Source organism: Nansenia antarctica (assembly GCF_963989245.1).
Source record: "Nansenia antarctica genome assembly, chromosome: 9".
In the NCBI taxonomy this organism is placed as follows: domain Eukaryota; kingdom Metazoa; phylum Chordata; class Actinopteri; order Argentiniformes; family Microstomatidae; genus Nansenia; species Nansenia antarctica.
In genome coordinates, this window is record NC_137679.1 from 29,096,665 (window position 1) to 29,108,859 (window position 12,195).

General features: G+C 46.3%; 1 protein-coding gene across 1 annotated transcript in view; it reads right to left on the reverse strand.

Annotated features, from left to right (window-relative positions):
- Positions 1-1,506: 1,506 nt before the first annotated feature.
- Positions 1,507-12,195, reverse strand: part of igdcc4 (immunoglobulin superfamily, DCC subclass, member 4) — a 74,581-nt gene continuing 63,892 nt past the window's right edge. The window contains exons 12-20 of the mRNA XM_080539882.1: positions 11,860-11,964; positions 11,457-11,640; positions 11,208-11,335; positions 10,276-10,446; positions 9,965-10,099; positions 9,051-9,153; positions 8,043-8,259; positions 7,552-7,665; positions 1,507-7,333 (exon numbers count right to left, since the gene is read on the reverse strand). Coding sequence (XP_080396008.1) covers positions 6,773-7,333; positions 7,552-7,665; positions 8,043-8,259; positions 9,051-9,153; positions 9,965-10,099; positions 10,276-10,446; positions 11,208-11,335; positions 11,457-11,640; positions 11,860-11,964 — 1,718 coding nt within the window. The 3' untranslated portion in view covers positions 1,507-6,772. The remainder of the gene's footprint in view (positions 7,334-7,551; positions 7,666-8,042; positions 8,260-9,050; positions 9,154-9,964; positions 10,100-10,275; positions 10,447-11,207; positions 11,336-11,456; positions 11,641-11,859; positions 11,965-12,195) is intronic.

The window sequence follows — 12,195 nt, forward strand, 5'->3', positions numbered from 1 at the left end:
AGTCTTGTCATTAGCTCTGGTAGCAGGGACATACAGTAGATGTGACATACATTTCTGGTTTAGACTTATGTTTGAGAGCTAACAGGGGTCTTAAGGTCATGTTCTCACATGAAAATCCGAATCATGACCCCGGAGCAAGTGGATGAGATTGCAACATTGTTGCATACATTATTTCTCTGATTTGCGTTCTCACAGCCCTTTATGTAAACTAAGTAACATACGCAATGGAAGCAACAGACGTGGTAGTTGATTGGTCAGAAAAATGTAGAGGGAATTCAACAGACACGAATGATGGACCCACAACAACATATGGCGTTCGCCCTACTGGTGCTTCTTTTTGTTTTTTGGTGCCAGATAATGGCAAATCAAGATCAATACGAGCATGAGCGGGAAATAGATCTTCACCACCATTTATAAATAAATAAATAGGCCTACATACAAACAAACAAACAAGTGATGGGCTGTTCTTATGAACGGCAGAGAGTGGAGAACACACGCACTTGATCTAGAGACAGCTGCGAGCTTTCATTTACCGGGGGTCTCCACATGCAGCGAGCTTGTGACACACACACACACACACACACACACACACACACACACACACACGCCGACTGAATGCCCACCGACACGTTGACTGCCTTGGGACTGTCCTGGGACGTACGTAAAGTAGGCCTAGTCCATATAGCTGCATTGAATTCGAGAGGTGCGCGCCCAACATAACACGGGAATGGTCTTCTAGGTTTTTTAGAGCAATGTAGGCTACAGATTAGGATGAATGAACGATCGATAGATAGATTGATAGATCTGCCCGTTCGTCCCGCTCTTATCCAAATCAACACGCATGCGCTGTTGTTTTCCTATGGACAGCCTCGATGCGTCGTTTCTAACCGGAGCGAAACCACCCTTTTCAAGCGGAGCATGCGCCGGTTGTTCGCTCCGGGAGCGACTTCGAATGCACGTTCTCACAGCTCCAAACGACGCAGAGCAAAGCAAATATTATCCAAAACTTTGATTCAAAGTGAAGCAAATGTTCTAGTGAGAACACACCCTAAGGGTATGGGTACTTATGTTTCTGAAACCATCTGTGTTACATTGAAAGCATTTTCAGATGGCATCCCTTCTTTGGTGGTACTGTACTGTACTCTATGGTCCCAGCATGCTCCCTGGGACAACCTTGTGCTGAAGGACTGTCAGAGCTGGGGCTCAATGGAGGGGAGGCTGATGGAGGTAGAAATCGGAGGACGGGCTCATTGCACAGTGATACCACCTTATTCCGTTCCATGCATTACAATTAACCTGTCCTCTGATATCTACCTCCACCAGCCACCACTGATTTTAACCATATAAGGAGACTGTAAGGGAGACTAACAACTCCAAGGGAATCCATACCGGTGCTTCATTGGTCACAGTCGGTGATAAAGTGGAAACCTTGTGGAACCAAATTAACACAGAGGGCCAAAGGGGTTAAAAAAAATAATCAGACCAACTTTGCCAAATTATCTTCATCTCTTTATTAAGATGTTTATTTACATAAGAGTAGTTTTGCGCAGACATCTTGAGTTGCTGTGAGTTTTGAAAAGTTCACAAAAGTGGACCACAGTAGATAAAGTTCTAGAAAAACCAAGATCACTTAAGTCACCCATGTCCACCACACTGCATAAGCCCTCCACTGTAACTAACACATTTCAACATGGCCAACACTGACTTAACCATAAACTCCAAAACATCTCATATTCAGTGAATTGCACACCTTAAAATTAGCGATTTCACAGTCTTAAAGTTGCCCATGGCCCCCAACTTCCATGACACTTTTAAACGATGTAGGAATGCATAAATGGGGAAGACATAGTAATGTGCAAAAAATTGATGTCGACAACATCAGGTAGGGCTATGTTTGTAGTGATGGACAAGTGTGTTCGTTAGTGATGCTGGCCATGATGTCAGAGAGAATAGAGAGAGCATCGAAGCAGAGCCCAACGTGTAACGTTACCGTAGCACCCAACTTACTCCAAGGGACCCTCGCGTCTGTCATGCAGTGACTTCACTGCCAACATGCTATTCCTACTTTTAACATTGGAAAGCTTTTCAAGACACTGCACACATACAAATATGAAGGAAACAGAAGTGCCATAGCGGACAAGTGCTCCAACGACAAGGGGGGGGGACTGATGATATTGTAACTTGTGTGACATAATTGAAGTGTCATACATCACAATGATGACATTGATGGACAGCAGAGTTCTGCTGGTGGCACATGACCAGAGTCTCTGTGCTGGGACATTCTGAATAAAAGCACAGTTCAGCTGGTAAAGAAGAAGAAGAAGAAGAAGAAGAAGGAGAAGAAGTACAAAATGCACAAATGTGACGTTTTACTGGACAAGGCAGCTCACCACGAAGCACCAGAGGACACAGAGAGAGAGCCAGAAAGGCAGTACATTGATTGTTTTGTTTTCTTAAAAAGCTAAAAGCATTGTTTTCTGTGCATCAGTGTTTTGTTTAATTTTTTGTTTGTTTTCAGGAGGACAAGTGAGTTTCTTTTTTGTTTTTGACAAACAAAATGACATGCGTCCGAGTCGGATATGCTGGCATGTTTCCTCTACAGTTTTATGCAAAGACAGGGCACCTGAGTAGAGAACAGTATTCTACATTAAATTATTCTACTACATTAAACGTCTGCACTGAGAGGTACTGTAAGTGGTGCAGGTGGACTATCTGGTCAACAATCAAGTCCTTGTCCTTGTCACTTCACTTGGCACTGATATCACAGGGATCACCTTGGGGTCATCTCCCACATCCTCCCTGCCCTGCTCTGCACCCACCCACACCCCTAGGGTTTATGCTTCCAGCTGAAAAGAAATTCACTTTAAAAAGTGACATTTCTCACTGAGGTAAAACAAGACAATCTATCATGTCTTCTCCTACAAGCTTGGCTCCCGAAACGTATATAAACATAACTTCTTTATTCATCTCACATAAATGCAGCTTTAAGAAAAATGATCGTTATCAAATTAACAAGTCACCGACGACAAATGAGGTATTCTATTTTGTAAAAGTTTGAATAAAAAAAGGAGGATGCAGTCGATGCTGTCATTTAAATAATGTGCAGCACTTTGAGAAACAAGATGTTGTGCATAGAGCATACCTGCTTGCTCTGGCCAAAACGCAAACACTACAGAAGACTGTCTTTTGTTAAAAGGTAATGGTAAAACATATAATAACTTAGGCCTAAATGATTTCCTTAAATGATTGCACACAATCGTTTTGCTGGAGGCAGGTTAATACTATTATTATTATTATTATTATTAATATTATCATCATCATCATCATTATCATATCTTCAATGTTGAGAGCATACAAATCATCTTCAATGTCCCTCAGAGCATACAAATACACTGCAATAGGTGCCCCTTGAGTAAGACTTTGAAACAGAGCTAAAACTAACATGGAGATTTAAAAATCAACACTTCTGCAGAAATGTGAGAACTTTGAGAACTTCAAACACTTCTAATGTCAAAATACAATACATACAGAACCGAGAATTAACTGTTAACAGCTAGCTCTTCACAGCTTAACTCAGTTCATTATTGGTAGTTATCGCAGCTGTCCTATACAGTCCCACTCAACCCATAGTGTTATGGATGGACCCCTTCCAATCAACACGTAACCACCTCCTCAATGAGTACTTCTCAGCAGGGTTCAATTTATTGAAAATGATGATTGATTTGATGATGTTTGTGTCCACAATGACTAATATGTATTGTAATTGGCTAAGAAGGTTTACCTGAAGAAAGAGATGTACTTCAAACAAAAGTACGATCTACTCTTCCCACTAGGTCAGAAGGACTGAAGATGAGGGTTTCTTCTCTGGAGAAAGAGAGCGAGACCACCAACCAGGAGCACATACTACTGTAAACCTGTTTTACTCTTCCTGTTACAATCTGTTCATATAGGCATGCATACCCTATTTTAAACAAAGATGTACTGAATACAATATAATATTCTATAATCCATCACCTCCAAATCCTTTACAGCATCTTCAGAACCTTGATGTACCAAGAAAGCCTACAATATATTATGCCCCTTTGAAATCCACATGCTCTTACTCACTAATCCAACAGAGGAACTGATTACAGTACGTGCCCAATGTATGCATGGAGGACAGACTGGGAGTCTATGGGGCTTTTCATGTACATAATAGTTATTGGATGAGAAAAAATATTGACAATTTGCATGACTGACCCTGAGTGGAGGTCTGTTTTAATTGTTAAATTGGAATGTTTTTGCTACTATACTATATGCCTATTTCTGGACTTATATAAAGGCATTCTACTGACTGAACAATCAATAACACTTGATGTTGGGTCCTTTGTTAATAGAAGCCCCATATGTACGAGTAAGTCTATGCCAGTGGAGCCTGGTGGCCTTCACTGGCAGAAATCGGAGGACCAGCTCATTGTAATGCATAGAATGGAATGAGGAAACAGGTGTGTTTGACGCGTCATTCCATTCTATACATTACAATGAGCCCATCCTCAGATGTCTACTCACGGCAACTCCCCCTGATGTCGGCTCACCCTGCTTCAAACAAACACCTACTGAATACCTCATCAAGAGTGAACACATTCAGTCTAGTTCCTATGACGACAGCTGTAGTTGCTACCTCAATGAGATGTTTTGTGAGAATTCAAAACGTCTGTCTTCTGCCTTTTGCTTGATAAAAATAATTGAAATACATTCGAAACAACGTCTTGTTTAAAAATGATTGAAAGTGTAAGAGGGTCTTGGGAGAAGGCTTTCCACAGCAGCGATACAACAACGAGACATTGTGTTTGTCAGAATAGAAGACAGGCTATTTACATTTCCGTCAGAACAGACCTTACGCTGGTGAGAGTAAGAAATACATCCATACAGTAGACAGGTGTGGAAATGTTTCTGACACATGGAAGTGGTTTCCAAGGTAGCCCCCACAACCCTCACCCTCCCCAACAGGAGTTCAGAGCCACCTGAGAGGGGATGAGTGATCATGACATCATGTACAGAGGTGAAGGCTGTCCCCCAGTAGGAAACAGAGTTAATGCGGGGTGGGGGATGTTGCTCATCTACAGTAAGTCTTTCAAGCCAGTCTAACGGTCACACAGTCAGCGTGCCAATCGAAACCCCTGCAATATTGACCCTTGGACACAAGTGATGAGGTATATGTTGAATTAACAATGTTTTGTCTCTTCCAAAGTTGGTGTCACAAAGGCTAGGTTTTACTTTTTGGTGGACAGAATTTGAAAGCAAGAGCGAGAGAATCAACTAGATGACATGAGGGTGTAAACAGTGAACCAAGATAATGACGTACCAGAGGTATCATTTTGATGTAGTTATTATACATGAATGAACAGACAGAGAACAGGCTGTTATTTCTGTGAGTATCGAAGGCTATTAATCAGACCAGTTTTAAAAAACAGATTTTAAAAGGTGCTATCCGCACGACACTTAATAAAATCACACCGACAAACCATCCTGTAAAGAAATGAGGTAGTGCTGTTTACTGGGAGCAAAACCAGGAGAAGCATCCGGTAAGATGTGTGTTGTTGTCATCACCTAGTCCTACCCCCAAAAGAATGCAACCTATATCAATAGTACACATACTGAATGTGTTTCCATCATATTGTTTCCTTTTTGCCTTTTTTTTTCCTTTTCTTTTCTTTTCTTTATTATTATTATTTTTTACAATTGCCTTGACCTTTTTCCTTTTTCATTATTTTGACATATTTTTCCTATTTGTATTGAATATAATCATCTATATAAATATACAGAGGTTATATAAATGCGCCTAAAATGTTAGGCACCTGAGACCCCCAAGCTCCAGTCAGGGAATGTGTGTGTGTGTGTGTGTGTGTGTGTGTGTGTGTGTGTGTGTGTGTGTGTGTGTGTGTGTGTGTGTGCGTGTGTGTGTGTGTGTGTGTGTGTGTGTGTGTAGAGACAGATGTATGTTCATCAATGTGAATGCAATAGAAAAAAAAGAAACCTTTCTGTTCATGAGTGGATGTGTGTGTCTGTGTGTGTGTGTGTGTGTGTGTGTGTGTGTGTGTGTGTGTGCGTGTGTGTGTGTGCGTGTGTTTATGTGTGTGAGGACCCTGAGACAGCAGGAGGCTGGAGAGAGAGACAGGCGGTCCGCACTCTCAGAGTGTGTAAATATAAGGCTTTGTTCATGGTGCCGGGACAGCATCCATACCATAAAGCCAAGAGACAAAAACCTCAGTCATTTGAGAGGAGCCAGAGGGAGAGGGGGAGAGGGAGAGAGGGTCAGAGCTGGGTGGTCAAGATTCACCTCCATCTTCATCTTCCATGGTACTGAATCAAGTGCTGCTCCTCTATCCATGTAAGATCCACACAAGCATGCTCATACTGAGAGTACAACTGAACAATGCCCCAGACTGTGGGAATAGTCAATGCTTCAATCTGTTTCCTTCATGTGAGTAGAAGAAGTCTGTACCTGTCTGAACGCAGCCAAGTCCCACAGGTTACATACCGTACTGCTGCAAATGCACAAAAATGCATATACTCATACACACTAGCACTAAAAATATAGACTGTATATATACACATATAAAACAATGGATTCAAAAGAACCTATAAAACTGAGCCACGGACGAGGAAAATAAGATTCTGAGGTGGGTAAAAAGAATGCTTGGATTGGGTTCGCCATGTGGGGGAAAAGAAAGATGTGGGGGTGGGGGGGCGGGGTGGGGGTGTTCTCCTCCTGCAGTGGCTGTAGGCACAGTTAGCTGTGCGCAGCTGAGGTAGAGAGGACAAGGCCGGAGCTGACGAAGGGAGCAGAGGACTGGGCTAGCCCTGAGTGGAGGGCTTTCCCTGGGGGAGGGCAGTGTCTGGAGTCCCCGTTCTCCAGGGTCTCCACGCCCGGCCGCAAGGGGAGCTTGGGGGAGTGGAAGCCGTTGGTGAGCCCCACCACTGTCGCCCCCTGGTGATGGCGCCCCATCGTGTCCCCAATCAACTGGGCTGCCAGGCCCATGCCCTCCAGCTGCCCGTTCTGATTAGACAGAGGCTCCAGAGTGGGAGCGGGGCTGGGTGGGGGGGGCCTGGGCAGCGCTTGTGTCTCTGGGGACTCCTCTCCTGGATGTAGAGGTGATTGGGCAGTAGGCTGTTGGAACGGGGAGCATGCCCCCTCCATTGACGAGGGTCCCCTGGTGCCCTGAGAACCCCCCTCCTCATCGCTGTCCGCCTCCGGGTCCCTCTCTGGGTCTGACAGCTCCGAGTGAACTATGACCTCGGCCTCCACCTGGTTACTGCACAGCAGGGAGCCCAGCCTGTCCTCTGGGTCACCCTGAAACACAACAAGGTCATATCAAGCCACAGTACTGCCAGGTCAAACAGTCCCTGGACTATGAGTGGAGAGAGGACTGATGAGAGTAGAAGATGCTGGTACAGTATGCAATATATCATTCCTAGATATTCAGCTTTCACTCACTCACACACACACACACACACACACACACACACACACACACACACACACACACACACACACACACACACACACACCTTGGCCATGTCCAGAGTTCCATTGATGAGACTGGGTGAGTCCTCTGTGATGGTGTCTCTGTACCTGGTGATCCTGTTAGCCCAGTTACGACTAACTGACCCATTCCAAGCAGCCTGGGCAAAGAACAAGACACACTCTGAGACTCATCCTAAACCGCATAAACAACCTAGTTTACCAAACTCAGACAAATATCCTTCAGCGGTTCAATATAACAATTTACATTTACATTTTACCATTTAGCAGACAATTAGAGATTACAGGGACAGTCTTCCTGGTCTAAGTGCCTTAGTCAAGGGCACACTAGTGGTGGTGTTCCCAAGTCTCATTGCTGCGACAGACCTGTGTCTCCCGTGTGGAAGAACCAATCGTACACCATTAGACCAATAGGTTATCCTCAAGGTCCTAGGGCCACACTTGAGTTGACATGTCTCAGGCAGGGCTACCCATCAAGAGCATGTGACTCCAAACCACCTCCTCTACACTTCCTCACCTTGGAGTCTGCATCATCCCCGACTCCAGCATTACCCATGAGGCTCTGCTCCTCTGTGGCTTCCATGAGGGGTGGGGCGGGGTCCTGGCTGCCCGGGGGCATCAAGGTCTCCAGCTCGTGGCAGTCACTGCACCCAGGCACAGTGGTGGGCACAGGCCGCCCCCCCCGGCGGTACTGGGGGGAGAGCGCAGTGGAGTCTAGCCCCCCAGACACCTCTCTGGTCACATGGGAGAGAGCAGTGAAGGAGGGACATAAAGGTTAGGGATGATATCACGATCCATGAACACATCAACCACAATCATTAACTAGGGTCAGGTTCCTGAAAGGTTTGTAGTTAAAGGAGTACTTTATCTCTTGTACAGTCTTGTCTCACTGTCCAGGCCGATTCTCCAGCACTTTAATTTAACAGATGTTCAAATTCATAAACGAGTGTTTAAGCTACAATGCTTTCGGGAAACCTTTGGTGGGTTTGGTATTTGATGTTCAATATGAACAGGAGCAATTCATTGTCATAACCTTTCATGAAAATCAAAGTGTGACGATTTAATATTCACAGACAGAAACACACCAGCAATCAACTGGACAGAAGCTAATTACCAACATAGAAATCAAACCATTTATGTGAATCAAAGCAAAGTTAGTCAAAGTTATTTTGTATGAAATGTCAAATGTGCAGCATACAGATAAGGGCCTCCATCGGCAGTCATCCTAACCGCAAATAGAAAACAAATCTCATAACACAACGGCTGTTTAAATCACTTTAATGTTCCCACTGCCAAACACAATCTCTGCAAACATGCGTTTTGTTTGTTTTTTCCCCGTTTCTGCTCATGAACCGGAAAGCTTTATTATAGACCAAGAGCAACCATCCATGACACTTTGTCATTTGAAACACACTCCCCAACATATGCCTGTCTCTCTGCTCAAACCCCTGCACACGCACGTACGCACACGGACCCACACACAACCACACCCACACAAACATTAACTGGGGAAAGTTGGTCTTACCTGGCTTTGCCATTGCGGAAACTGACACACATGCAGAGAAGGATACACAGCAATCCCAGACACACACCAACTATGATGCCTGTTACTGCATGGATGTCCAGCTCTGCACAGAACAAGACATGCATGGAGGGTGAGAAACATAGGGTTTGGTGGAGGATACACAGTGTCTACTAACTCACTATTCCACCCCAAGTACTGACCCCATTCATTCAAACTTTCAAACCCAAATCGAACTTTTGACAATTTATAGTGCACTTAAAGTCGAAGCACACTTATCCTAAAAAAAAGAAAGTGTACTTTAGCCCAAATATCTATTCATTCTCTGGGCCAGGTGCTGTAGGAACCAATTCACACATCCAGATGGGATATTATTCATTGAGCTTCAGTAATGGGCGTATCTCTGGCAAGCAGCGGAGACTAGGAGAGAAGACAGATGGTGCTTTCTCTCTCCTCCCGCCCACCCACTAGCCACTTTCTACCTCATTTAGACTCAGAGACTGCATCTAAAAAAATGACTGGAGCCCTGTAGAACCAAAATACAATACTCCTACTGTCTTTCTAATGCTCAGGTGTGTGGGTGACCTTCCTGAACCAGCTGGGTGAGACTGGGCTCTTAAACCTGCACACAAGTGAAGCCTAGGCATTCCCTCTGGAACTAACCAGGGGAGGCTGGTGGAGGCAGAAATCGGAGGATGGGCTCATTCTAATGCATGGAATGGAATGAGGAATGGTATCAAAAACCATGCATATACATCAGTCTCCCTGCATTTGTTCATCAGAGGTTGAAGTCGTACATCAGGGTATGCTGTTCAGCCAGACAGAAGGCTGAAGACGTCAGAAGTCTAATAGAAGTTGATGGATGAAGCTGAAGTGGAGTTATGAGGTAGAGACAGCGAGTAGAAACTCACACTCACCATATTTTTGGGGAGGAGTGTGCACCTCCTTCACTGGGGAAAAGGGCCCCACCCCCACCTCTGTGGACGCTCCCATCTTGAAGAAGTAGCGCATCCCGCTGGTCAGACCCTGCAGCTCCACACTAGTGATGGTCCCTGAAAGAGAGAGAGGGGGGAGAGGGAGAAGAAGAGGGAGAGAGAAAGAGAGAGGGGGGGGAGAGGGAGGGAGAGAGAGAGAAACAGAGAGGGAGAAAGAAACAGAGAAAGTCATTAGGCTGCATATCCAGACAGACAGAAAGACAGACAGACAGACAGGCAGGCAGGACACCCACCATCCTGGGAGAGGTTGTTCCACAGGTGGTCTGGCTGGCTGAGGTTGCTGCTGTACAGGATCCTGTAGCTGAGGATGATGCCGTTGGGCTCCACCGGAGGGCGCCACGTCACCAGCACAGAGGACGAATCCAGGGCGCTCAGCTGGAGCTCTGCCGGGGGCGTGGTGGGTCCTGCACACACACACACACACACACACACACACACACACACACACACACACACACACAAGAGAGAGAGGGAAGAGGGAAAGGGGGCTCAGCAATTATAGTCCAGAAACGATGAGGCACAGCGGGCAGGGGACACAGGCTTTGTGTGTGGCAGGTGTGCCCTACCTCAGGGCCGCCCCTCTGGGACATCATGGCATTATGATGCCTTTACCACCTGGGGCTCAGAGCAGGGGCTGGTGGGGCTCAGGTGACACTGTGGCAGGGCAGGATGGGGATAGGGTGCGTACAGCTTTGGGGTACTGGCTGTTTCTCTGGTAATGAATCCCTTGAATGGCCGCCCATCCTACCCCATCCCTCTCTCCTTCCCTCCCTCCCTCCCACGTGGCTGATCTGATTGACAGGCTGAGAGAGTTCTCGGCCAACCACAGGGCCACGTCCATCTGGGCATGTAATTATAGCCAATTATCTCACTACGCCTCCAACTATTAATCCTCTCAGATCACCTGCCTCAATCACGGTCGTTCAACCACACACACACACACACACACACACACACACACGCACGCACAGACACAGGCACACACACACGCACACACACACACACACACACACACACACACACACACACACACACAGACACAGACACAGACACAGACACAGACAAGCAGCCTTACACACATTTTCTACCCATAGGTTACCACCCGACAACGCTGTTCTAATTATGAGCAGAATAGGACTGTCCCATTAAGAGAGATGGGCCTTACTGTCAGTGAGAGTGGACTCTTCCACAGTACCGCTGAAGGGGCCCACCACGTCTACTCCATTGGACTGCACCGCCAGCTCATAGCGGGTGTAGGGCTTTAGCGCCCCCAAGAGGATCTCCTGAGCGGAGCTTCAAAACACAGAGAAAGTACAAAATAGTAAAGCAAACACGTTTGGAATGGGTCTCTGGACTAGTGCCTAGGCCCTGGGTGGGGTTAGTCTCTAGGAGAGGGTTTGGAACGGGGCCTGACCTGGTGTAGTAGGAGACCAGTGAGGCGTTCCTGATGCCGGATGGGCTGCAGCGCACGGTGTAGTTGATGATGCGTACGTTGCTGAACCGAGGCTTCTCCCAGCGCAGCCAGATGGAGGTGGAGCTGTTGGCCCGGGCTTTGACACTGCTGGGGGGCAGGGGAGGGGGGTTCCCCTGAGGGTGCACTGCAACACACACACACACACACACACACACATTTATAGGATGGAACACCATGTACTTGTACACAAACACACACCTGCATGTGCACCCACATATATTTACATACACACACGCACACACACACGCACACGCACATGCATACGCACACGCGCACATACACGCACACAAACACGCACGCATGCAGGCACGCACGCACACACACACACACACACACACGTCACCTTTGTCACTGGTAGGCTTCTCTGTCCTGCCCTTCCACCCTGCGGCGTAGCCATCCGTCTGTTTGTTAAACGCCCACACCTTGACCTCATATAGACGGTCAGGGACTGATGACACACACACACACACACACACACACACACGGAGAGATTAGCCCTAAATTACTCCAGGGACTCGATCCCTGTAATCGGTCATTGTAAATCGGATAAAAGCATCTGCTAAATGGATAAAATGTAAAAGAAAATAAAAAATATGTTGAATCATCATGGGGTAGTGAACAAGTGTCCACTTCAGGGGAAAAGGGTGGATCACTGGAAGACTGGGGCAGGGGGGGGGGG